Source organism: Morus notabilis, unplaced genomic scaffold (assembly GCF_000414095.1).
Source record: "Morus notabilis unplaced genomic scaffold, ASM41409v2 Scaffold315, whole genome shotgun sequence".
Classification (NCBI taxonomy): domain Eukaryota; kingdom Viridiplantae; phylum Streptophyta; class Magnoliopsida; order Rosales; family Moraceae; genus Morus; species Morus notabilis.
Window position 1 is genome coordinate 404,881 of NW_010360512.1, and position 27,702 is coordinate 432,582.

At 35.8% G+C, this 27,702-nt stretch overlaps 4 protein-coding genes across 7 annotated transcripts; 1 reads left to right on the forward strand and 3 right to left on the reverse strand.

Moving 5' to 3' along the window:
- Positions 1 to 216: 216 nt before the first annotated feature.
- LOC21399499 (pentatricopeptide repeat-containing protein At3g54980, mitochondrial) lies at positions 217 to 5,625 on the reverse strand. Of its 4 annotated transcripts, XR_002902084.1 has the most exons (6): positions 5,595 to 5,625; positions 2,233 to 4,904; positions 1,579 to 1,648; positions 1,236 to 1,352; positions 589 to 1,001; positions 217 to 509 (listed from the first exon to the last, which is right to left on the reverse strand). XR_002902084.1 is itself a non-coding variant. In XM_024164582.1 (4 exons), exons 2-4 carry the CDS (start codon positions 4,780 to 4,782, stop codon positions 1,312 to 1,314), a joined length of 2,661 nt encoding a protein of 886 aa, XP_024020350.1. In that variant the 5' UTR covers positions 4,783 to 4,904; positions 5,595 to 5,625; the 3' UTR covers positions 217 to 1,311. The 4 variants fall into 4 exon arrangements, 1 of the variants encoding a protein (XP_024020350.1); XR_002902083.1 differs by having other exon boundaries at positions 217 to 1,001; XM_024164582.1 differs by having other exon boundaries at positions 217 to 1,352.
- An 8,648-nt stretch (positions 5,626 to 14,273) lies between these two features.
- On the forward strand, positions 14,274 to 20,320 carry LOC21399502 (histidinol-phosphate aminotransferase, chloroplastic). The gene is made up of 9 exons (XM_024164584.1): positions 14,274 to 15,134; positions 15,957 to 16,040; positions 16,217 to 16,371; positions 16,518 to 16,615; positions 16,734 to 16,842; positions 17,416 to 17,573; positions 18,454 to 18,596; positions 18,879 to 19,019; positions 19,989 to 20,320. Exons 1-9 carry the CDS (start codon positions 14,898 to 14,900, stop codon positions 20,118 to 20,120), a joined length of 1,257 nt encoding a protein of 418 aa, XP_024020352.1. The 5' UTR covers positions 14,274 to 14,897; the 3' UTR covers positions 20,121 to 20,320.
- A 1,109-nt stretch (positions 20,321 to 21,429) lies between these two features.
- On the reverse strand, positions 21,430 to 23,287 carry LOC21399503 (caffeic acid 3-O-methyltransferase). The gene is made up of 4 exons (XM_010096572.1): positions 22,866 to 23,287; positions 22,381 to 22,691; positions 22,217 to 22,281; positions 21,430 to 21,729 (listed from the first exon to the last, which is right to left on the reverse strand). The coding sequence occupies exons 1-4, from the start codon at positions 23,285 to 23,287 to the stop codon at positions 21,430 to 21,432; spliced, it is 1,098 nt and encodes a 365-aa protein (XP_010094874.1).
- A 1,423-nt stretch (positions 23,288 to 24,710) lies between these two features.
- Positions 24,711 to 27,597, reverse strand: LOC21399504 (uncharacterized oxidoreductase At4g09670). The gene is made up of 2 exons (XM_024164588.1): positions 27,042 to 27,597; positions 24,711 to 25,785 (listed from the first exon to the last, which is right to left on the reverse strand). The coding sequence occupies exons 1-2, from the start codon at positions 27,504 to 27,506 to the stop codon at positions 25,168 to 25,170; spliced, it is 1,083 nt and encodes a 360-aa protein (XP_024020356.1). The 5' UTR covers positions 27,507 to 27,597; the 3' UTR covers positions 24,711 to 25,167.
- Between the last annotated feature and the right edge of the window lie 105 nt (positions 27,598 to 27,702).

Here is a 27,702-nt window from a genome sequence, read left to right on the forward strand (position 1 = left end):
TGTTCTATGGTAAGACTCTTTCTCTTCAATTATTGTTCTCTCCATATTTGTTACTGCTTTCTTCTGTTGTTTGGGAGTATATGGTTTTGTTTTCTTTGTAGTATTTATAATGCTTGTGTTTGAATACAGTTGTGTTATTGCCGCGTATGCGAATTTCCAGTGGGATGCTGGCGACGAAGCGGATGAAGATAGAAATGAAAATCACGGGATGCGCACAAAACGTAAACATGAATATCACCACCCAATATTTCCCAAGAATTCCGAATCCCGTTCTCTTCAGTTTCTAGTCTTAAAATTAGCCAACAAAATGTACATTGCAGAGCAATCAAATAGTGGAAATCATATTTAAGAACATTTGTGAATCATGGATAACTGCCCTTATTCCAAGGAAGGTTCTCTGAATACTTATTCCTTTGGTTCAGATATTCCATTCAGATGCTTGTTGCTTCTCTCCCTTGGACCCATAAAAGGGTATTCCAGGCTTCCCACTTGGTCTCCTTTTTCTTTATCTGCATTGCCAAAACGCATAAAGAGAGTAAGTACAGCAGTTATTCTAATTTTCATAGAGTTGAAGTTGAGTTTCTCAACTTGAGCATGCTGTCTGGCAAACCCTCCTTTCGTATTCGTATTATGTTGTATCGTATTGTAGATTATATCGCACTATTTCTGGGACCAAATCTCTCTCATTCTCTTCATTAAGGGCAAGTCAAAAGTCAGGGCAATTCGTTACATTAGCATGGTTACATTGGTGCAAATTGTCATGGAGGTGTATAACTTATGAACTTAACTAATAGGCCCCAGCTAACAATAGTCATATTTTAGCATTGTCACTGGCATTTTGTAGTTGTTAAACAAAGCACATGTTAGAGAAGTTGTCCAAACTATTCTCGCCTTCATTTCATGAGTGTTGGAAAAAGCTTCAGAATGGCCTGGATCAACGAACCATGTTAAGCATACTCCAAAGGTTATTTCATGAGTGTTGGAAAAAGCTTCAGAATGGCCTGGATCAACGAACCATGTTAAGCATACTCCAAAGGTTACGATATAGTAAGAAAAGTTGTAATACCTTAATTGGTTCAAAAATAGTGATTGCAAGATTCAAAAGATCGCTGACATATAATTTGTTCTGATCTAAGTTAAATCTACCAGCTAGAATACAAGCAAAACTTGAGTTGATATTAATGGCGAAAAGGGCAGTAGGACTAGATAGGACTTTGCTTAATTGCATTGCATACCATTGTCAATTTATCATGGCACAAGAAATTCTTACAAAGTGCAAGAACTAATTGTTTATCCACCCCTCCGTTTCTCTCATCCATGAGGTTCAGACGTCATCTTCCCCCATTGATTCACTGCCAATGTCAATCACACCACAAAAAGTTGTCATCTCCCTTCTCTTTCTCTTTTTATCTGTTGTTTCCGGTATATAAAGTAATCTGAATCTTTTCTTTCTTTTTCTTTTTTTCACAAATAACTAAAATATAGAAACTTCTTTATCAAGGGCTTTCGGTATGTAACAAGTTTGAGCTGATTTAGTGATATGAATCTTTCATTGTGAAACACCAGATAAATGCTTACCCATTCTGTAATTCATCCTCCTGTTTTCCTTTCCGCTCCAGTCAGCCAGAGAGTGATATAGATGCTTAGCCTGGTACAAAAAACAAGAAATGTTATCCTAGTAGTATATAACGTTAAGCCTAATCAAAGTGCTAAACTTGAAGATAGAAAAGTCACGAGTACCTTAAAAAAAATGAGGTCAAGCCTTTGACGAATGACGATGAAAACATTGAGGTTGCGTTTGGTATAAGGGTTCTAGAACCGGAATCATGATTCTAGTTCAAACCTTTGTTTGTTTGCAAAAAGTAAAAAATGGTTTTGAAAATCAGTGTTTGGTTGGTTCTGGTTCAAGGTTTGAATCCTGATGTGATGTTTTAAACCATAACCACCCCAAAAAATAAAACCACAACCCCCCCTCTCCTTTGATTTTGGATGGTTCAAACCCCTGATTTTGATTCTGGTTTCAGAACCATGGTTTGGACCCCAAGTTCAAACCATGAATCCTAGTTATGGTTCTAAAATCAAAACCACCCTCATTTGAACCCTCATAACAAATGCAACCTGAACGTCATATTCAACAATTCCTTCTTTTGGAACAAAAGAAAACCTTCAAACTTCTCAAAACGAATTATCCTAAGCACGTGAAAATCCAGGAAGTTTAAACATTCCTTTCACCTTTCTGTTCAAAAGAATATCATAAGTCGTGTCATCGGGTACAAGACCTCTATCGAGCATCTCATCATGCAACCTAAATGCTTCTTGCAAATTCCCCTCCTTAGAGTGTCCTGCAATCAAGACATTATAGATAAGAACATTAGGGGCCACACCCTTTCCATCCATATCTTCCAAGACCTTGCGTGCAGCTCCCAGCTGTCCTTTGTTACAAAGGCCTTTTATTAGAGCTGTATATGTGACGATATCAGGCACAATACCCTTGGAAAGCATTTCTAAGTAAAGATCTGATGCAATGTGTAATTTTCCCTCTTTCAGCAATCCGTCAACTAGTGCAGTGTATGTTATCAAATCACAGGGAATCCCTTCATCTAACATTCTCTTATGCAAGCGAAGAGCGGCTTCCATATTACCTAAAGTCCGGAAGCCACAAATCATGCTGGTGTAAATGGTCGTATTTGGAGATGAACCAACTTCAAGGAGCTCAGAGAAAAGTTCATAAGCAGTTACTATGTCACGCCCTTTGCAAAACCCATCAATCAGGGCACCATATGCAGTAACATCTAACTTAATGCCCTTATCTTTCATCTCATTCCTCATTTTCAGAGCAAGAGCCATATTTTTGCTTTTCAAAAAGCCCTCAATCAAGCTGGTATAAGTGACAACATTAGGAGAAACCCCACCTTCACACATTTCTCTGTAAACTTCCAGTGCAGAATTAGTATCACCCTTCTTGGTAAACCCGTTTATAATACTATTATAAGTCAAGCAGACGGGAATAAAACCCTTCTTAACATATTTTTTCAACTCGTCCCTTGCTTCAGATGCGCGACCAACTCTGCACAACCCATTAATGATAGTGTTATATGTGTAATCTGTGGGGGCTATATTTACAGCCATCATTTGTTCATAGACATTAAAGGCACGTTTAACGTCACCTTTTTTAAAGCACCCATCTATCAGGATGGAATATGTGAACACATCTGGTTTTACACTCCTCTCAAGCATCTCCGTAAAGAGATTATGTGCCATATCCAAAGCCCCTTTTCTGCAGTGGCAAAGTATCATACTACTATAAGACACTACGTTAGGCACCACATCCTTACTGATCATATTGTCCCATAAAGCACAAGCTTCATTTACTTTACCCTCATTACAAAGCGAATTCAAAAGAGTATTGTACAGGAAAGTATTAGCAACACCACACTCAACTGCCTCGTTAAATAACTTTGAAGCATCTTCAAATTTTTGAAATTTCAACAATCCATGTAACAACCAATTCATGACATAGGCATCAGGCTGTATATTTGTGATTTTCATCCGGTTGTAGAGCTCAAATGCTTTTTCCATGTCTCCATTCTTGGAAAACCATTCTATCAGGACTGCATATGTAATCTTGTTTGGGGAGACCCCATACTCATTCATCTTATATAATAAATTCAAAGCACTACTCAAATAGCCTTGCACACAATAACCCTTCATCAAACTTGTCAGAACAACCACATTCAATGGTTTCCCACAACTCACCATTTGATCCTTGACCTTCAAGGCTTCAACCATATTCCCTTGCTTCACACAAGCCGTGACAACACTAGTAAAAGTACCCTCGGAAGGGACCCAACTCATATCTCTCATCTCCTTTAGCAACTCAGAAGCTACTTTACAATTTGGTTTCTTACAAAATGCTTGAATAAGAAAACTATAAGCCGCAGCATCAAGTTCTATACCTCTAACCGTCGCCTCTCTAAAGTATTTCTCCGCCTCCTCTTCCCTCTCTTTCTTCAAACAAGCCCTCATCAACACAGGCACAGTCACACGATCGCCAAAAACACCCCTCAAAACCATCTTATGATGCAAATCTAGAGCTTCCCTTGACATATTTCTTCTGATCAAGGCCGTTAAAAGAATGTTCATAAACGGAACCCAGGGTAATATATCATGCTCCACCATCTTATTAAAACAATGAACAGCATCTCTTATTCTATTAGCTCTAATGTAACTATTCAACAAATAATTAAAAATCCGAGAATCAGGTTCAAACTCAAACCTTTTTGCACAGTCGAACAAGTGATCAACAAAGACATTTGCTGAGGGACCGGAATCACCAGAAACATACAGGCTAAGCAAACTTTGAGCACTGCCATGAGTCTCCTGAGAACCCATCAAAATGTGAAGCAAAACAGAGAAACTATCCACGCCTCTAATGAAGCCTCTCATTCTCTCAGCCCACTTGAAGTACTTGAGAGCTGAATAGGGGTCGTTCTTGTGGCTTAGGAGAGTGTTTATGACATGGGCTTGAGTCAAATCTGTGCTGAGTGAACATAGGTTTCGATTGGGATCGACTTCAGAGGTGGGTTTCTCTGCAGAGTTCGACTCTGAAGTGAATTCGTCAAGTGACTTGGTGGCTAGGCTTGGGCTTGCATTCTCAGAAACTGGCGATTCAGAGATGACGGACTTATCAGGAATTGTGAATTCATGGCATAGATAGCGAGGGTGTAAGAAAGAGCGGCGCAGCAATGGAGAGATTGGTGAAGAAGTGATCGAGGATCTCATTGTTGATTTCGTGAAGAAGAAGCAAAACCCATGGAGATTAACGGTTAAGCCTTGGAACGTCTGGTTTCGATGTTGAAAAGTAACAAACTTGAGAAAGGTGGGAGGAAATTATCCTCCAACGCCTGAAATAAATGCCAATGGAAATAAATGGAAGTAACCAATAACTTAGCAAACACAAACAAATTAAGTTCATTTCTCTGTTTCCCGTCAATCACAAGATAAAATATCAACACATTATCTTTTGTTTTGATTTCGCTTTGGGCACTAAATTCACCAAACGCATTAATCACCAATTCAAAATAAAACTAGCAACTTGACTGTAAAGTTCCCAGCTTTTTAGTAAAAAAATTTTAGTATAAAAGAAAGAGTTTCATAAACTAGGGCATGAAGTTATGTTCTTGAAAAAAATAAAATAAAATACACCAAAAAAAAAAAAAAAAACAGACGGGAACAAAACTAGGGCTCTTTTAAGAGCATCAAATTCAAAACAATATTTACAAAAATTAAAGGGGCTGAAAGATCGACATAGAAAGCAAGGGGTTGTAAAACGAAATGGGGTCCAAAGAAAAAATAATTTCGCCAAAAAGATGCAGAAATTGAGCAAAATATGGGGATTAGGGCTCAAACAAAATTCAAGAACGAAATAGTGTCAGAATCTCAGCAATATGGGAGCTAAATTTCTTTGATGAGAGAGAGAGAGAGAGACCAACAAATAGGCAACAAAAACAAATCCAAGAAACAAAACAACAAACAAAGATCCTTAAAACTCATACCAATCGGCGGAATTCTGATTCTATCCCATAAAGACAAACCTGGCAGCAATGTTTCCGTTCAATTCGGCGACGGAGAGCTTGCCGCCGCCATGGCAGGATCTCCAAAACTTGGGATGGCTTCAGCAAAAGGCGGCTGTGGTTGGTTTCGGTGACGGGATGCCGCGAAAGATCAGTAGCCTTCGGTCACTTCGATTTGAGTTTTTGTTTTCTTGGTAAATTGCATGTATGCACCCTTAATTTTTCATTTATTTACATATTGCAACTACTTGAGTTTGAGTTGTGTATATAAGAGAAAAATATTGGGTGCGTTTAGAACTCATTTTAAAATGCATTTGCTAATTTTAAATGCTTATTTTTATATAAAAATAAAAATGAAAATGTTTTCAATTTAAGACAGAAATCATTTTTAAAAATGTATTTGGTAATTTTATTAAGAGATTGTTTTCAGTATAAAAAACTTATTCATGTCTTTCTCTGCTCGAGAGAGGAGAAAATGCAGACAAAAAATGAAAAACGACTAAAAGTAGTTTTTCATTTCTCTCTCATTTTATACTAAATTAAAAAATTATTTTCATTTCTATTTTTTATAATTAAATGTGTTAAACGTCGTTTTAAAATTATTTTCATTTTTTCATTCTCATAAAACGTAAAAAATAAAAATAAGAACAATTTTAAACATGACAATTATATTAAAAAAATAACATTTAAATTTAATACTATAAGAATTACGAAATGAACGAGCCTTAAATTTTAACATCTAGGAAACTCTGCAATCATTGACAACACAATCTAAATCAATAACGAACACGATTGTCCGGTCGTATAAAAATCTTGAGCAACTTTTGTCTAGTGATTACATCCTTTCCATTATTGCAATAAATGTTATAATTTAGGGTGTTATTGTTAAAATTGGAAGTTCGTAGTTTAAATTGTCAAATAATGAAAGTTTAGGATCCATCAATACAATAAACTCTAGGCCTCGTTCGTTTCGCAGATTCGAGTTTAGAATTCGAGTTGAGATGTGATTGTATGTGAGAGCTTTTTACTGTAGTAAAAAAGTTAGATGTGATTATTTGTGAGAATTTTTTACTGTAGCAAAACTTGAATTATAAACTCGAATAAGCGAAACGAACGAGGCCTTTAACTTTTTTCAAATTAAGGTTACTAGTGTTTGTTTTCGAAAAGCTGTTTTTAACTTCTGCCTTCAACAGTCTTTTAGAAGTGTTTCTTCTTTTTTTTAAAAAAAAAAACTTCTAGTTAAAGCTATATAAAATGAGGCTTCTAAAATAGCACTTTATAATAGACTTTAAAACTTATACCAAAATTTCACTAAGGTATTATAAATTTCATTCCAACATTTTTATTATTTATCTCATTTCAACACTTTTATTACTTATTAGAAAATTTAAAAATTGTTTTAACTCATTATGTTTTTATATTCCATACACTTATTGAAAAATCATAGCGTTTGTTTCTCTTCTTCCAGTGATTAAAAAAAAATTCCTGCCAAACAAACCCTTAGTGTTGTTAGCTCCTGAACATTGAGCATTATAGGCCTTGTTCGGTAAGGTGATTTTTGAGTTAAAAACTCAAAAAAAAATAACTCGAGTTATAACTTTATTCGAATTCATGTTCTTTTAAGTTTGAACTCGAGTTTGAACTCGAGTTTGGAACTAAAACTTGAGTTCAAGCTTTCCCTTCAACTCGAGTTCAGAAACTCGAACTCAAGTTAATGAACAGTATTTTTTCTATTCTTAAAAATGCTATAACTTTTTCGTTTTAATTCTGATTGAGATGATTTTTTTTTCTATACGTTGACAACGAAAAGACGAATAAAATTATACCTATATACCCTATTAAAATTTTTCATTAGCATTGAGTTTTTATTAAAATACTATCTAAAAACAAATTCAAGTTTTGACTTTCTCAAACACAAACTCAAAAAAAGATTCTTATCTCAAACCATAACTCAAATGTACACAATCAAACACAAACTCAAGTTACAACTTCAACTCAAGTTATAACTCAAACTCACTCAAAATCTACACTCAAGTTATATAACTCAAAAATATCAAAAGAACAAGCCCATAGTGCCTTGGTCCAATGAAAATTTAATTTTGACAAATTAACATCTGAATTTTTACTTTTTGACAGATTTGATCCCTTATACTAAAATTGGTGGAGGACTTTTGAAATTTAACTCATATAATTACAATCATGTCACTTAATAACTGAAGATTTTACACAAGTAGTTATGTTAAGTGTCAAATATTCTTACCTTAATGAGTTTTAATAGTACTGAAGAGAACATTTTGCACATAATACAAAATACAACTAGTTATGTTAAATTTCAAGTTAATACACAATTGGCATGCTTATTTATGGTTTTGATCATGTGTTGAGGAGACCTCAGCTTGTGTGTGTGTGTTTTATGGGATTTTTTTGTGTGAATTTAATAAACATTTTGCCATTTTCGTTTTTTTTAAGTTTTCTTATTTTAAAAATTTTATATTTTATATAATAAGTTCAAATTTATAATTAAATTGTATTATTTGTGTCAGCATGCCTCTTAAATTTTGAAATGTATTTATTATGTCACATAATCTCTAATACATCTCCAGATTCACCTTTTAAACTTAGAAATGCACTATTTTTTAGATGGAATATAACACATGCAACACACGTAAGAAATGCAAATTCATCAATTTTTTTTTAAAACCTTTAATTAACCAAAATTGAATGAACATTCATTCTCCACCTTTTGACCCACTTTTCTTGCTTTTGAGCAACTACTCCAAAGAGAGAATTCATCAAAGGTTTGGTACCAAACTAGTTTATTTTTGAGCTAAGTAAGACATTCATTAACTCTTAAAGACCTTCCACCAAGCAGTAACTCAGTAATTCTATCAAAAAAAAAAATAGTGGATTTCAAAGTTATAGATTTAAGGGGTTGTTTAGTACATGCGCATTCATACCAAATCACAATTTTGCTATAGTATTTTTCTTTTTACAAAAAATTTAAATCAAACAAAAAGAATTCCTTTAGTCACTGCATATTAGATCACTTCCTAGAGAAGAATTCTATAAGAATTCCTTTCATCTATCCAAAACAAACAAAAAGAAAGAAAAACTTTTATAAGTTATTAACACTGATGTTCTCTCGTATTAGGAAGCTGGTCTTATGCTTCGTTTGATAGTAATATTGACTCGAGATGTTAAGGTTGTAAATGCAAATATGAGGAAAAAAAGACAAGTTTTTTTGCGATGTTATGCAGCGGAATGAAGGAAAACGAATTTTACCAGCTTAATCTAGATGGAAGATTTCTGAATCTACCTAAAAACAACTATACATGGGGAAAACCTCCAAATTAGAGAGAAAACATAAGTCTAGTATTCAAAAATCTTCTTTTAGAATTAGTAATGTGGCTATTTATAGCTCACATACAAAAACGATAACAGAATACCAACTATGTCAAACAACATAATAGTAAAAAACACAACAATTAAACTAGACATTAAGACTTTTCGTAAAATTACTAGACCGATATACTAATTATATTATTCTTCTTATATCAGCTCACATACAAAAACGATAATAGAATACCAACTATAACAAACGACATAATAATAATAATAGAAACAACAATTAAACTAGACATTCAGACTTTTTCGCAAAATTGCTAGATTAATACACTAATTCTATTATTCTTCCCGGATGAGATGTCCTAATCACATACAAACGCATGGTATCATCAAGGCTCTATTGTCAAACACCCCACAAGTGGGGTTAATTTATGGAAGAAACAAAGAAGGAAAATTTTCCCCCATAATCCTATCATTCTCCCGGTAGATAAGCCGTCCCCTTCTTTCACTTCCATACACGACATATTCAATCGCTTTCATTTGTCCCCTCTATTTATTATTATCTCTACCTACAAGTGAAAGAAACTCTAGTAATTCTTAATCTAAAAATTCCCATAAAATTTCTCAACAAATTTATCGTTTTAGAAAAAGTAGTTAAAAAACAAATATAAGTTATAGTTAAAAAAAAAACAAATATAACTTATAATTAGGAGCGTGGACTAATTATGTCCACGTGATGAACAAAGAAAAATGATAACTTATTTGCAAAAGCAGTTCAACTAAAACTTCCAAAACAACTAACACTCAACCTCTACACAAAAGGTGCCACATGAAGTAATGAGATCAATCAACAAAAAAAAAAAAAAAAAAAAAAAAAAAAAAAAAAAAAAAAAACACGGGGTTCAATCAAAGCCATGACAACAGAAGATTTCAGCTTTCCAACCGAAAAAATTCCTTCTAGCACGATTGACTCTCCGCCGCTGTGGCGCTCTCCTACTGCCTCGAGTAGTACTGCCGATGATCGCCAAGAAATAACGTCAAAAGAAGAAGAGCAACTGAGCACCGAAGTCGGAAAGAAACTGGCCGGGTTTAATCCAATAAGGAGCCTGTCATGCACAGGACGTGGTCGGAAGAGAGACGGCGTCGAGGAGGGCGAAAACGAGGATCTGCAGGAAGAAAAGATGGACTCGCTGTGGGAAGATTTCAACGAAGAACTGTGGAGTTGTCGGAGTTCAAGAGCGGATTCTGATATGTTTTCTGGTGATCATCACCATCATCAAATGGTAGAATTGGATCGTGTTGATCAGGCTTTGAAGTTGTCCAAAACTAGGAACAATAAGCCACATTCCATGGTTATCGTTTTGAAGATATTGAAGAAACTTTTCCTGCTTCAGAATCACTCTCCTACTCACCATCATCATAACAGGAAGCTCAAAACTAGCCGTCCTTTGTGATCCAGTTTCCCTAGAGATCATGAGATATTTGTAATTAATTTTGTAAACAACTGGCCTTATTGTTATTTTTGTAGGAAAATATACAAGAATGTCATAAAAAAAGTACACTTTTATTTCTGCCATCAATTTTATATTTTTCATTTTTGTCATTAATATTTTGATATAATATTTTTTTTATATTTTATCAGAATATTTTTTAGCTGACATTTTTCTTATTCTGGTAGAATACGTTTTAATATGATGACAAATAATGATTATTCTTGTAATTTTTTTTTTAATATTGTATTATGGTCAACTCTTTGATGACAAGGTTATAATTATAAAAGCTATCCTATTCAATTTACTAACCTTTTTTGTGTTGGGTCTACTGATCTGCCCCTTTCTAATTTTAAAGATCATATAGGCCAAATATACCCCCTTCTTTTTTTATTATTTTAAAACAAGATTAATTAGTGAAACCTTTACAACATATTCCAAGTTTGGGGACCATTAATTAGGCATACTTTTGCAAATGCAAAAAATGACAAAATCAGTAGAATATATTCGCACCTATTTTTCAAATATATTGGAAGAATACGGTTGTTATTTTATTGCTGTTGAAGCAAAAGGCTACGTGTTTATACATGGACAAACGGGCACCGCCATGACAGATATGCGAAGACAAATATTAGACAGATTTTTATCCTCTTCTGCTTGGCTTAGTCACTGGGACACTATTTCGGCTTATAATCCCACGAAGTATTAGGTCAGATCGTAACTCGCTGGCGTTTTCAATCCACGGGCTCTTTTCACCAGTCCAAAGCCTTTTAGATCTTCTGTTTGGTGAAAAAACTAATAATAATAAGAGTAATTTACACATATGATCCTTAAATTCTTTAATAAGTGACAATATGATTCGTTCATTTCACTGATTTGAGTTTTCAGTTTTAAGTTTTTACAGTAAAAAACGCTCAAAAAATATCACATCTAACTTTTTTTGCTACAGTAAAAAGCTCTCAGAAAATGTCACATCTCAGCTTGAATTGAAAACTCAAATTCGCGAAGTGAACGAAGTAGTCTTTAAATTTTTTTTTAGCAAAACGACTCCCAACCTCTTTAAAAGGTAACAATTTAGTCTTTTCTGTTAAATTTTTAAGAGAACATGTCGCAACCCATCACGTTACTCCTTTTTATCAATAAAATGACTTAAATGCTCCTATTAGTAAAGTCTTCTTCTTCTTCTTTTTTCCCCAAATTTCATCTCCAAATCCAACAAATCAAAGCTGTAAATCTCTCTTTCATCTCCAAATTTCACCATCTTTCCTCTTTCTCATACAGATAAACAACTTTTCATTCACTTTCTCGCAGATCAATAATTTCATATCAAAACTAAAAAAACTTTTCAAACAAATAATCAAAACCAAAAAATTGCCAGCACAAATTTGCAAAAACAATTGCAATAAATTAATTACCTATAAAATTTTGAAAAGATTTCCCATTCCTTCCTCTCACAAATCCTGTCCCCCTCGCCGCTAGTACCCGGATACCCCGCCATCACTACCCAGCCCTATCGCAGCTCTGTCCCAGTGTCCCCAGCGACGTAGCGACCAGCTTTGGCGACCCCAACATTGACCCCAGCGAACCCCTTCCCCATCGCGCCCAACCCCGGCCACCTTCGTGGCAACTAGCTCCGGCGAACCCCTTGTCCATCGCGCCCAACCTCGGCCAGCTCCGTGGCGACCAGCTCCAACCCCCACCCGCAGGACCAGGCCCGTCGCATCGTCCTAGCGACCCCACCCAAATCTGCCAACCCCAACGTCGAGAGAGAGAGAGATACTGAAGAAGGAAAGTGTTTTTGGAGATGAAATTTGGGGGAAAAAGAAGAAGAAGAATGCTTTTCTAATGGGGCATTTAAGTCATTTTACTGAAAAAATGAGTCACGCGATGGGTTACGTGACATGTCTTGTTAAAAATTTAACGAAATTTGACAAAAATGACCAAACTGTCACTTTTTAAAAAGGTTGGGGATCGTTTTACTCAAAAAAAATTAGGGATCAAATTGTCACTTACTAAAGAGTTTGGAAACCATATGTGCAAATTATTCTAATAATAATAATAATTGCAACAAAATGATTAGTCCTGCCGGCCGGAATCCAACACCACCGTACTTGGTTGGCTCGGATGTCTCGACTAGTCCATTGGCATTTGGCATCGGAAGGACATGCTACCGGTAGGACTTATAAAAATACCATTTGACCACAAATCCAATGGTATGAAATGAGGACTTATAATTCTTATAGTGTTCCCGCCTGTATAAGAATATTGAGAATATTTTTATTTTTTTTAACCTCGTAATTAATATACATTCTTGAAAAAAATTAAAATTTAACACAAAAAAAAAAAGCTTATGCAGAAAAAAGAGTGTTATGCAAAAATGGAGCTCAAAAGAATAGTGGTCAAGCCAATCTGCTAAAAAAAAAGATCTCCTCCAGTCATGTTCTTCATGCCACCAGCCCTTGCCGTATCTGGTCAAACAAAAATTATCCTCTGGTCATGTTCTTCTTTATGCCACTAGCCCCTGCATTCCTCAATTCCATTTGGAGGACGGTGATTCGTGGGTCTTTCCACCCACTCATGTAGACTTTTTTTTTTTTTTTTTTTTTTAATTTTATTTTATGCAAACCCGTGACTCACCCATGTTGATTTAGAAGAAAACTTGGGTGGAAGACGCCAAATTATTGTCAACTAACTCATCGTTGATTATTTGAAATTTGAACAAGTTTATTTTTGCATAATCGGTGGCGGCGGTGGCGGTGGCTTTAATTCGTCGCTGGGGAATTCACACGAAAGGGAACGAGGAATTCTCAACGAAAAAAGTGCTCTCTGAACTGAACGTGAAAGTAGTTTTCCATCAGACGGCTGTTCCCGTAACTCCACTCTCGACTTGGATTATATATCCAAAAAGGTCCGCTCTCGGCCATTCCACACGCTGCCTAGCGGAGGCGGCGACTGTAGAAGTAGAAATTCTGGAAACTAATCCCCATCCTCACCTTATCGCGTCTAATCTTGATTCTTGAGAGAGAGAATATAGTAAGGGATATTTAGTTGGAGAATTTAAATTATAATTTATAATTTGTTATAGTATTTTTTTTATAAAAAATATATATAAATTAAAAATAATTTTAATCACATAATTTTAATTTATGAACTAAACGTTTTCTTAAAATCATTATTTTTCTTAAAATCATTACTTCTCTCTTTTTCGAAAAGAAAAAAAAGGCTTGCGTTTGTACGACGCGCAACGCCAATGTTTTTTTTAGATGGAGCAAGGAAAATTAAAAAAAAAAAGCTCCAATTACATGTTTGCACCTACAGAGGAGTACAAATAACTAATGATCCTCACCGCCTGATAAAAATTCGAAAGGTTCTTAAAATAGTGCCTACATAAAGTTCCAAAAAAAACAATCCTAAAACAATCTGCTCACTAGAATTTAAGTTAGTTTATAAATTTAAAATTATTTTTAATTTATGTGTATTTTTTATAAAAAAAATTTATAATGAATCACACATTATAATTTAAATTATGACATGAATTTTTATATTAAATATCTTCTAAATTAAAAGAATTTGTTTCCAAATTTCAATGCATTTATTTAATTAAGCTTTGTTTAATTTCACCGATTCAAGCTTTTAATTCTAAATTTTTACAGTTAAAAGTTCTAAAAAAATATCATATCTAATTTTTTTTGTTACAATTAAAATTTTTTAAAAAATGTCACGTATCAGTTCGAATTGAAAACTTAAATCCGCGAAGTGAATGAGAAGTTAATTTTTTAAAGTAACAGTGGGTCCCGTAAGAAAACAAATCAGCCTCCACATCAATTGTCCACGTGAGATGGTAAGGGCACCGTTGCCGGTGGTGCACCGTTGGCTTTATTCAAAATACCCCCATTTACACGACCAAAACCCTACTTTTAGATTTATCTGTCTCTCCTTTCCCGGCGGCGTCGCGCGTCCCTCTGTCTCTCTCTCTTTCTCTTCCCGCGCTTTCTCTCTCTTCGTTGGCTCTCTCTCGCTCGGCCTGTCTCTCTCGCCGTCGCCGACGAACGCCCGCCGCCAGAAGAACGCGTCGCGACTGCTTCATCGCGAGTCCGAGTAGATCGACGCCGTCGACGGTGAAAAAGAGAGAGCGGAGCACGAGAATCGAGAGCGAGCTCTCTTCTCCTATTCTCCGGCGGCATCGACTTTGTGAGAGTGGGCGGCGGCGGTAGGTTAGGTCTGGGAAGTCGGAACTGAGCAGGGGAGATAGACGAAGGACATCTTCGGTTTTTTCATTTTTTTTAATTTTTGTTGAAGATCTCTGTTGGTGAAATTGGTGTAAAACTTTCGAAAAAAAGACAAGGCACTAGCGACTCGGACAATATTATATTCCTTTATTGTCAGTGGCGGCTTTGCGGTTTGTAGGGTTTGCTAGGCTTGACGATACCCGCAATTTCTATATCTCTGTTGGTGCATTTAGTTCCTCAGAAACTGCGCAGACAAGTTAATGGGTGTGATTGATATATACAGTGCTTCTTCTCCTTGTCTAATCAAACCCATGACCAGTCTTAGACCATTACAGAGCTGCACATTTGAAGGAACCAAGAAAAGGGTCGTCGCCATGGCTTCCACAGTCCCCGTCGAACAGAAAGTCAACGAGGGCCAAGAACGTTTGACTGGAGACTCCTTCATTCGGACCCACTTGAGAAAGTTGTCTCCTTATCAGCCCATTTTGCCTTTTGAGGTACTCTAATGCAACCCCATTATTGTTTTTGTTGTTTGGGTGTGAAATTGATGTAAGTTAGTTTGCTTATAACTTGCAAAGTGTCATTTCAATAGCTCTGTTTACTGTGTACCGTCGTCTCGGGATTTATGGATATTGTTGAAATGTTGATGTGATTCCATTTTGTGTGATGTGGGTTTCTATCAATTACTGGTATTTGCCATTTGAAGCTATATTATTGTGGAAGCATTTGGTCTATGGGCGAAGAGATGACTTGTCTGTACCTTGATTCATAATTTCATAGCATTTTCCATGCAAGTTTTGTCATTGTACTCTGACCCTCAAATGTGAGTTAGAATTGAACTGGGACTGTAAGGGTAAAGGGACGAGATTAAAAAATTTTCTAGATGTTTTGGGGTAGTTGATTCATGCCGTCCTTGCTCCCTAGGTTTTGGGCTAGTTGATTCTTGCCATCCTTGCTCCCTAGGCAATTGAGAGTTCCAGAGTTACAGTTATTCCAACACTTGAAATGGCTTGTATGTCTCTGAATCATATTGGAGTGTGGTTTGGTGAGATTGGTAAAGCAGTATTTCTGTTGCTAATAACTTCTGGTTAGTTAATTTCCTTTTTGAGATAATGTTAGCATGTAATGTATTAAGTGGTAAGTGAGGAGGCTGTCTTTCATATATTTTCATGTGTAGCAAGATACTACCGTGTTTTTTTTTTTTTAATGTTGAAATTAGATATCTGTCACTTGTTTATTTAGTGTGTGCCATTACTTTCCTTGAGGGGTAAATCCTGTTTTGGTAATTGGTAGTCTGATATCCAAGTGATTTTGTACAGGTTTTATCATCGCGACTTGGAAGGAAGCCAGAAGATATAATCAAACTAGACGCAAATGAAAATCCCTATGGTCCTCCCCCAGAGGTGAGTCACGTTTTCTATCTTATTCTCTTTATAATATGATGAACCAAAGTACATTTTGGTTGTATGATTTTTTTTTTTGGGAGTTTTATTGCTTCGTTTTCTTTTTTTATGATTTGGTCATAGAACAATCTGCACCTCCGTTATTCCCCTGATTGCAATTTTAGATGGTTATGTAGGTTTTTGAAGCTTTAGGTTCATTGAAATTTCCTTATATCTATCCTGATCCTGAAAGCCGTCGACTGCGTGCTGCACTTGCTGAGGATTCAGGCCTTGAAGCTGAATATATACTTGCAGGATGCGGTGCAGATGAACTAATTGATTTGATCATGCGGTTAGAGTGAAAAAAAAAAAAGATACATTTTCTGAGTTTTTCAAATATGATGCCCTTCAGTTTGTGTTTGCTGCATTATAAAGCTGTTTATAGTTCTTAACTTTTGTTGTCTTTGTTCAATTTTCTAATTAAATATAGTGCTGTAGATGTGTGCTTGATCCTGGCGACAAGATTGTGGACTGCCCTCCGACTTTCACTATGTATGAATTTGACGCTGCAGTTAATGGTGCAGCTGTTATCAAAGGTACAGACAGGGTTTCCAATTTTTAATGATTATGATGCACCATAGCCTGTAAATTTCCAATTTTAGATTCTCCATGTATTTACGTCAGTATTGATGTTTGTTTTATATTCTGCTACAGTTCCAAGGAAATCTGATTTTAGCCTGGATTTAGAACTCATTAAAGATGCGGTTGAACGGGAAAAACCCAAATGCATATTTCTAACGTCTCCTAACAATCCAGATGGGAGGTAATGTGTATTTTTTTGTACATTATTTTACATTAAATTCTTATTTCAGGTTTCTAATATATGCCAGAAACTGTTTGATACGGTTGATTGAATGGTTCTGTATAGAGCTGAGCTCTAATTCTACAAAAGAGTGGAAAATTCACTTATCAAACAAGATATTGACATGGTGTTTATATTGGATGTGAATTTAAGACTTTGGCAAGAATAGCTTGTGAGCATGGGTAACTAAATATCAGCATGATTATAAGCATCGATTTACAGTAGTCTGTGTAGGAAGGATAAAGGGAGAGATCCAGCCTTGTTGGTAAGGGTGGGGTGGGTTTAAGGGAGAGATCCAGGCTCGAATCCTGGGAGGAGCAAGCTTGTATAAAAAAAATAAATAAATAAAAAGAGGACTCTTTCCATGAACATATTCAACAATATCTACCATCTCCTGTTCACGCACTAGTTTGACTTAGTAAGTCCATGTATGAATGTATTTTTCTTTTATGCGGGATATTATGACTTTATGCTTTTGCTTTCTGGCCTAAAAATTTAGTTAGCATAATTATAGTGCTATTCTTTCTATGACAGTATAATTAATGATGAAGTTCTCTTGAAGATACTTGAGCTTCCCATACTGGTGGTCCTTGATGAAGCGTATATTGAATTCTCCACGATTGAATCTAGAATGAAATGGGTGAAGAAGCATGAGAACTTAATTGTTCTTCGAACATTCAGCAAAAGAGCTGGTATCTTCAATGCTACTCTTTGTTAAATGTGTTGTTTTTTTTAGTTCCTTTAAATATTAATAAATAAAAAAGTTCAATATTGTTTGTAGAATTAGTGTTTACTTGGCTATGCGTTTGTTGGGCATGTCTCCTTTGTGCGCATTTTTCCTCAACGTGGTAACTAACAGGATCGCAGGGCCTATATGTAGTTTTCTCTGTTTTTTATATTACTTATTCCATTTCATTGGTTATTATTGCTTGGATAAGGCCCACATTTTACTTAGAGTTTTGGTTGGGCTTACAAAGGAGTAAGGGTGTTGGTTTAGTACTCCATAAAATTATTGAGCCCATTTCTTATTAGCGTAAGCATTTAGGACAATTAAGATCTTAGCATCAAAATGCCACAAAAATCGACATCCCTTCTAGCCCATGCTTGAAAAATATTGAGTGAATCTCAAAAGTATTTTGCATCAATCTTGCATAAGTTTCTTTTGTGGCAACTAGTGATAACCTAATGCAATGCTTAGGAGAAGCTAAAAACTTTCACGTTGAAAGAAATGTGATAAAGAATAAGTGAGTTCGATCATGATGCAGATTTTGAAATTAAAGTATTCACAAAGTATGGTATTCTGTCTGTGGGTTTCCTCATCATTTTTTAGACATTAATTAGGGACGTGTTGCTGTTTTCTAGTTTTTATTTTTTATTTTTTTCGTTACTCATTACTCAACTTCCTATATTTAATCCCCAGATCAAAAATGGTCCATGGTTGACTTCGCACTTCTCAGATCAAAGTTTTATCTTTTGGTCTTAAGATGTTTGGTTTTGTTACATCTCTTAATGGACGTTTTCATTTCATTTTTCCCTCTTTTTGCAATGGTTAAAGGTAAACAAATGGTGCAGGCTTAGCTGGGCTTCGTGTGGGTTATGGAGCGTTTCCGTTGAGCATCATCGAGTATCTTTGGAGAGCAAAGCAGCCATATAATGTGTCTGTTGCTGCTGAAGTTTCTGCTTGTGCAGCATTGCAGAATCCTACATATTTAGAGGTCATTTCTTTTGTGAAAAGATATAAAAGAATTGGTGTGTTTGGTAAGGGGATTCGTACCCTGATTCGAATAATAGTTCATGGTTCGCTACGGTGTTTTTTCTCGCAAAAAATACACGTAAATCGAAAATGGTTCTAATCTCATGATTCTAATACATGAACCAAACGTCTCTTTAATCTCATTTTTTTTATGCCTATGGATTATGATTGTCTAGGTTTTCTGGAATAAGTTCATATCTGCTGAATATTATAGCTAACGCGAGCTGCTTATCTCCTTTATCAGAATGTGAAAGAAGCTTTGCTACAAGAACGGGAAAGGCTTTACAACCTTCTTAAAGGAGTGCCGTTTCTCGAACCGTACCCGAGCCATTCTAATTTCATTCTGTGTGCTGTTAAATCCGGAATGGATGCCAAAAAGCTAAAGGTGCATATTAACGTACATACAAATTACTTGTTGAACTAGTAAAGTACTACTACGTGCACATGACAGATATACTCACAGCAATAGAGAAAGTGATATGTGCGTGTATGAATACTTTTTTGTTTTGTTACCTTCCCCTGCTTCGTTTATCTAGTTGTAGTCAAATTAGTTGTCACCCACTGATGCAAAGAAATATGGGAAAGCAAAGTTTGTAAAAAAGCATAGGTTTTTTCGTCGTTTCAGGAAACCGTTTAGACCTAGAAGTGATCATAGTCATATTGACATTCAATGTTGAGGTCTGCAGTTCTAACCCATCCATAATATTAGTTGGATAAAATTGAAAAAGCTGTACTGAAATTAGTTTCATTTGTATATGCTCATTATGTTTTCAACAATAGTTGTACACATTGCAATTGGAATCGAAATATTTTACGTTTCTCTTAAACACATACAGTGCTGATTGTCAAAATTGTCTAAATATCCCTCATATTTTATGGTTTACAATTACGTGTCCTGGTCGCAAATAGTCATGCTTTATGTGAAACAAATGGAAGTATCTTTGGTTCCGATATTGATTGTTTTGACATGGGCACTAGAACAATTTCTGTCTCTATGGAGTGCTTCATAGACTTATTCATTTGTGTACGAGTATATCTGACAAGTCTAAGCACACCACATACAATTTGACGATGATTTTCATTGGAATATTCTTCTGTTTCATATGTTATATTCTTATTAGAAGGGCTAACTGATGGAAAATTGGCCTTCTTGGCTGGAACCCTTGTGTATTTCTACTTCAATTAAGTTGTTTTTACATCATTTAATTTTCCCGACTTATTATTTCGTGCATTTTGTTAAATGAGATTTTGACGATAGGATATGAAAAAGTACCTAACGGTAGGGTTTTATTTTAAACCGTCAGATTTGTACCAGGTTCTGTCATTTTTAAATGTTGTTTTCATTTAAATGCAGGAGGACCTTGCAAAAATGGGAGTGATGATCCGTCACTACGACAAGAAAGAGCTGAAGGGTTACGTTCGGATATCTGTTGGGAAGCCTGAACAGACTGATGTCTTGATGGAAGGCCTTAGACGATTCTATTAATGTACTTCCTATGTTAATCTTTATTGTTATAAGAGGCTGCTTTTTATTGGTGTAATGTTCAAGTACTATTTGTATTTGTACTAACCAATTTTACTTCTTTCATTGTGTCCCCATAAAATTTGACCATGGGGTTCACTTCGTACTTTTTTGTCATGGTGACGGTAGTATTTTCTTTGAATAAAATAGCGTTGTTCACGTGTCCCAAATGTGCAATGTTATATACATCACCACTAGTGATGATCTTCTTTATCTTTTCTATTAATCACACGTTTTGTTTTAGTTAGTCATTTTCCTCGGTTAGGTATTAAAAATAGCATAGAATTTCTTACAGAAAATAGCATTTGCTGATAAAGCACGGATATGTACATGATATTGACGCAGCATCACACGTTTTGTTTTAGTTAGTCATTTTCCTCGGTTAGGTATTAAAAATAGCATAGAATTTCTTACAAAAAATAGCATTTGCTGATAAAGCACGGATATGTACATGATATTGACGCAGAAATATAAAATAACAGTGTCAACTGTATACCATCCATATTTTATTTTGTTTCTAAATATAACTGAAACAAACTGATAAATCAGGGGTTAAGTTTGAGACTCATCACTCAGAGGTCGAAGTGATTGACAGCAATATTCAGGGCCATTTAGTTGCTGAGTCGAGTTTTTAATTTAGTTTGCTGAATTGAATTTTTAATTCGAGTTGAGTTATAATTTTATGTGAGAATTTTTTACTGTAATAAAAAAGTTAGATGTGACTGTTTTTTATTATAGTAAAACTCGAATCAGTAAAATGAACGGGGTTTCAAGAATGCAATACGTTTTGTTTTGTTGGAGTATCTCCTTTCCTAGTTTCTTAAGTTTTGTTTTGGGTTAATTATTTGGTCTCTTGAATAAGCTGAGTATTTTTTTTGTTTTGAAGGTGAGAGTTCTATTTCTTTATTCCACAAAAATCGTTTTTTATTGTAGTAAAACTCGAATCAGCCTCAAGAATGCAATACGTTTTGTTGGAGTATCTCCTTTCCTAGTTTCTTAAGTTTTGTTTTGGGTTAATTATTTGGTCTCTTGAATAAGCTGTGAGTACTTTTTTTTTGTTTTGAAGGTGAGAGTTCTATTTCTTTATTCCACAAAAATCAAACATGTAATCTGTAAAGACGAATATTACACGTTCAAAGGTTATAATAAGCGTGTCCTGCAATATTATATAAAACTACAACAGACAAAAAAAAAATACTCTAAATAAACTAAAGCTAGACATAGTAGAGGCCGGCCGATTAAGGGACTTAATTAACTTTCAAATTACTAAAAGTCACTTGTAGAACTCGACAACAGCCCATACAGACAAGGCAAAACACGCAATTCGGAATCTTGAAAATCCAGATTCCTCGCACAAGGCCTGCAATTCTCTTCTGCTCCTTTCCCTCCCTCCAGGTTGTGTCAACATGATGTTGTCTAATTCGGAGGCATACTTGGACGCCATACTTGAATCAGGTGTTTCCGGCATTATTATGTCGATGATTATGACTTTTCCATTCTCTTGTGGTAGGGCTTCATGGCAATTCCTAAGAAGTTTGATGCAATCTACATCCTCCCAGTTGTGAAGTACATCCTGCAATATGTTAAAAAGTCATTTTTCATGAAGAACAACCCTTTTTAATCCTATTCATTTCTTTATGATATCAACTTCTACTACTGGTGGTGGCGGCAAAATTAAGTGTAAAAATCAATCGTTTTATCTCTATCTCTTCAATGTGTTGAGAGCGTGATTCGGTTTCTTATCATTTCATCTATAGTTCTAATAAATTCTCGATGTGGCGCTGGGTGGGGATGTGACCACACCACTAAATCTTCCTTTTTATTATTATTATTATTATTTATTTATTTTTTTTATGGTTGCCAACATAGATGGATGTGTCACTTAATCATACCTTTTTGTGTTCTTTTGTGTGATGGCCAACAAGTAAAACAAAATATGATATTTGTAAGAATTCGAGGACCAAATTACACATACGTACACAAAATACTACACTTTTTCAGTTTTGAGTGTTAGGCTAAAGACTCGTATAAAAATAATAAAATTTAAGTTATAAACTAACCTTTATCATAATCGCATCAGAATTTGGAATGCTTTCAAACATATCTCCTGCAACATGCTTTATGCCTGCAAACACTCTTCTCTGTTAAAATTAAGGGGACTAAAAAAATACATAAAAATGTAATTATATATATATATATATATCTATATATATTAATTATATACCAGGATAAGGTGGGGCGTTTTGTATGGCATGAGGGAGTTCCAAGTTAGTAGCCAAAATGGAAGGGTACTTGGAGATGATCATATGGAGACAATGGCCAGTTCCTCCACCAACGTCAACAAGTGATGTTAGTCCCTGAAAACCATTATAGATCTCCAATACCTTTTCCATGATTATGGTCGAACGAGCAACCATTGCGCTGTGAAAAATGTTTCTGAATGATTCATTAGAATCCATATACTTGAATATAGACATTCCGTGGGCTTTCTCAAAAGTACTACCACCTTCAAGAATCACGTCCTTCATATGAAACCTGTATTAAAAACGTTGTCTAAATAACATTAATTACAGAAGGGCTTAATCCATTGCCTAAAATTGCTATCGATTTTACTGTTGTTATTATTTGATACCAAAGTTCCATATCTAAGATACTACTACATGTTGTACAAAACAAAACTAGAAAAAGCTAAATTTCATGCATGCGTACCATACTTCCAGGGTAGTTGGGTGGCAATGCAGCCGATAAAGGGAAGCTAACTCGTTTTTGTCCCGACCGCGAATGAAGAACTTCGCGGTAGGTGTGAGGCCGTAGAGCCTCTCAACCTTACCATCTTGGGAAGTGGATGTGGAGCAAGTGAGGAGGGAGTATGAAGCGAAGAGACGCAACATCCGGTCGAGCATAGAAGGACCATTCGGGGTTTCGATGGGAAGCAGGGAAGCAATATCGGATGGAGACATTTTTGCCTCAGGGCCAGGGCCAGCTCCAGCCATGATGCCGAACAGATCGAGCTCTATGGCTGCATTTAGGACAAGATGAAGGACATGAGAGCTGCATAAGAGCATGGCCTTGAGACATGCTTCATCTTCTTGGCTAAGGGAGGATTGGATTTGGGTTTCTTTGGAATCCATGTAAATATTGTTTGTTTGTTTTTTCTGTTTGTGTGTGTGGTTGGTTGAGTAACTGTGCTAGTCTGTTTATAGATTAAGAAACAATATCTTTAATTAGTGCTTATAGTCTCTAAATATACTTCTGCTTATGTACCAATGTAATGCTATTAGCAATACGACAAAGTATCATGTCGGGATACCTAATTGACGAGTCATGAATGCGGTGGTTACATTGCTGCTTTGCACTAAGCAACAATATTCCATCAGGACTACGAGTATATCGACCATAAGAATTGACGCAAATTTAAAAATTGTGACCATCCATTAATGGCACTATATGACGTACATTTTTAGGGTGCCATTATCATACGACTATTTTAATTTATTTATTTAATAAACACACGTAGAAGCAAAAAAAAAAATAGTATAAAACCTACGAGCTTTTAAAAAGAGGTAATAAAGTGACTTATAAGTGGATTCTATTAAGTGATTATCAAGTAATTACTAATTAGAAAGAAATTGGTGCGCACTTAAAGACAATAAGTGCACCTCACTCCTGTCAATGTGGGACTCACCATTGTCACACCGCATATTATATTAGAAGAGTACTTCTATTCATCTCGATGAGGTTAAAACTCCGCTACTTATAAAAGGTGGATCCCGCTAGGGTAGTAGGTGTGACTCAACCTAGTAAGACCCACTATTTTATGAGTAATGAGGTTTTATATAAATACCATTTTTGATATTAGAACATATGAGCATGACCTTTTATTATAATACGTCACCTAGCTAGTAAAATAAGTTCATGCCACCAAGTCCAGTATTATTGTTCACGGATGGTTTTGCATTTGGACCTTTCAACGTTTTTCGGACATCTTCATGTCTCTTCCATGAGTTTGGTCGGCCAATTTCATCTGTTTTACGGAAGCTCCAAAAACAACCCATTTAATAATTGCAAAGAGGATCCTCGAGTACATCAAACTTGAGGATCCTTGAGTATACCAAGCATTTAACTGATTTGGCTTGTTTTATTTCCTTGTCTAACGATGAGTTTGTAGGATACAATATTAATGATTTAGAGTGGAAATTTGCATGATATAATGAGTAGTGCAGCCAGATTTGTAAACAACAGTCATTAGTGTGTCAATATTTTCACAAAGATTAGCGGTTGAAGAGTGTATGTATTGAGCCTCGGAAAGAAAAAGTCACCATTTGTAAAAGGTGTGGCTACGTCGAAAGTCGATCGTTCGTGATAGTGGAAGAGCTGGTAATCAAGTGATAATTCTTTGATGACAATAGACGCATGGATTCAAATTGTGTTTTTCACTCTCTCCATAAACTCCTTTATTATTGTTGTTATTACTTGATTTTTTTTTTTATTGATAACTAGGACGTTTTTTTTAATGCAAACAAACCTCATAGGAAGGGCACAAAGCCAAAAACAAAAACAACAAGACAGTCCGTAGACGCCGCAAACAATCAAGTCCAACAAAAACCAAAGACCCAATGGCTAACAAAGCCAGAGAGACTATCTCCCAAGGCTCCTCACACCCACCTAGAAAAGGAGTCTCCTGAGTGGTGGATACAATAAAACTCAAACGACCAAAGACATCAAAAGAATTTACCAGCTGTTGTAAGTAGATTCAGCACATATAGAGGAGAATCATGATCCTTATACCAGAAAACAAGAACAATTCCGAAACTTAGCAGAACAAGCACATACAGAAACCATCCTTGCACGACATCAGAAAAATTCGCCAGCTGAGGTAAGTAGATTCAGCACATGCAGAAGAATCATGATCTTTATACCAATTCTGCAACTTTTATTTAAAAGAAACACACACAATAGCTTATTGAGGAGAACAAGTACGCACATCAGACAACGAAGACGAATCAAATAATTAGCATACAACGTCCACTGGCTTGAAGCCCTTGTCAATCGAAGCCTTGACCGCGTCCAGTACCAGCTGCGTCTTCCTACTGATTATTGGCCATTTCTTCTCAGGTTTGGAGCCATTTTTAATAGCTCCTACCAAATTAGCAAACTCTCTTACCATGCGAGCCTCCTGAGGAAGATCCGCGGTGACAACATGCTTGCTTGGCTGTGGTAACCAACCCGTCACGGGCTCGTTGAACCTAGTTTCAGCGCCTGCTGTAAAAGATGCCTCGTTTTCTTGGTAAGGGATTGCAAAATCGTTGACGTGTAGAGTTCCTTTAGTCCCAATGGCAGTGATATCCATAGCCATATTCGATAAGAAAGAGCAATAGAATGTTGCCGATTTCCCATCTTCCCAATGTAATGAAGCCCCACAATCCAAAATCACCCCAGATTCATTAAGAACAGCTCCGGGCAATGCTATTACTGTTTTCGGTAGTTCAAAGTTGGCAGCCCACAAGATTGATCGAATACAATACCATCCTAGATCTCCCAGAGCACCAAGACCATCCAGATCAGGCTTGATACGAATGTCATTCTTCAAAAAAGCAGGATCAGCAGCAGAAGTAAAGCACGAATGTACCTGAGTGCAACATAAGAAATAATCTTAAAACAAAAGCTATTTAATTCAAAAGTGAGAATAATCTTCAAAAGCTCAAATACTATCGGACAACTTAATTCCATGGATGATAAAATTGGTACACGAGAGTTAAAGTTTTCTCTTCTCATGACATTTCAATTCCTTTGCAATGACATAATCTGAGTTATTAGCCAGGAAAAGGAAAGGAAAAAAAGAAATAACATGAGAATGAAACGACGATATTCAAACGTGTTCAAATCCCTTATTGGACATGACAATTCACAACTCGACTTGTTTTCATATTTGACTACAATTTCAAATATGCGAGAGTATACTTGTCGTGCAAGTGATGATTCAAAATAATAATATAAAAAAAAGAATATCTTTTTCTCTCCGTCTCTTCCGCATAAGCTAAAAAACTTCTTTAACGACTTGCACTTAACAGATGAAAGTATAGCACAAATACAATAACGTCAATCATTTGGAAAACATTTTCAAATATTTAAACGAAGCAACTTAGCAGAATCAAATTGAAAAGGAAAAGCCTGAGTTGATAAAAAAAAAAGAAAAAAAAAAGAAAAGAAAGATAAGGGGCAATAAGACCAAATGATTCTTTCAAGCCCCGAAGATCAAACAGCACTTAGAGAAAAATAATCAAATTATAATTCGACAAAAAGATCAAGTTTGACAAAGATTTTAAAACATTGGGAGAACATTTATGACTTTGGGATAATTGGACAATAAGGATAAAAAAAAAGGAAATACATAAAAGACATAAGCATTAATAATATCAAAACAAAAATAACATGTGGCATTGTTTATGCCATAGTAGACTAGAATGGTGAATTCTTCTTAGAAAATAAAATAAAATAAAATGGTGAATTTTAGGTGCTTTACTTTTTTCTTTCTTTTCTTTCTAAGTTTCAAATTTTAATATTTTAAATTTTGTTATTTTATAATTTCTAATGTTTCATGTAACTACATTTTTCCCTAAATGACTGTCAATGCGTATTCTTTTTAATTTCTAAGTAGTTTTCTTTCTTTTTACATATTATTGTTTGTATTTTACGTTATAAAAATTTTAATCACAACTCAAATAAGTGCATCACACGTTTCTAAACTAGTATTAAAAAGAAATGGTAAAAGAGGACTATTTACATATTTTTTCCATAAAGTAACACAAGGAAAAAAAAAAATGAAATTTCTTCAAAAAGGGAATATTTAAAGAAAAAGCCAAGGCGATTTTGCATTTTTATCACCGTCTTGAGCTGACCGAAACGATCGGCGTCGGAGAGGAAGTCCTTCATGGTGAGAGTCCTGGGGTGGTGCATCCACATGGTGCCGTCCATGAGCTGGACCCCACTGGAATCTACGGCCTCGAGAATTGTGTCGAATTCGGAGACATTGAGGGCGACAGGCTTCTCGAGGAGGAGGTGCTTCCTCTTCTTGGCGGCGAGGACGGCCCAGTGGAGGTGGAGGCTGGTTGGGAGAGGGACGTAGACGGCGTCGATGTCGGGATCGTCGAGGAGGGATTCGTAGGAGCCGTAGATTTTCGCGTGGGGAGGGAAGCCATTGGCCGTCGCGAAGGCCTTCGCCTTGTCGATGTTGCGGCTGGCCACAGCGGAGAGGGCGGCGTTGGGGACAAGATTGATGGCGCGAGACAGCTTGCGGGCGATCTCGGCGCAGCCAAGGATTCCGATCCGGATTGGGGCTTCGACCGCCATGGCTGGAAGTGGAAGTATACCTGCTTTGATAATAGGAAAGTGGAGTGGACGCTTTGAAACGTTTGACCGGGTGCTCACGTACGCAAGCAATGGATAAAATAGACGTTTTTTCATTGGGGTAAAAAGGGTAAATTTCCTTTAAGCCGACAAAATTCAAAACTTTTGACATTTGTGTCATTTACCTCACTTTTTGCTT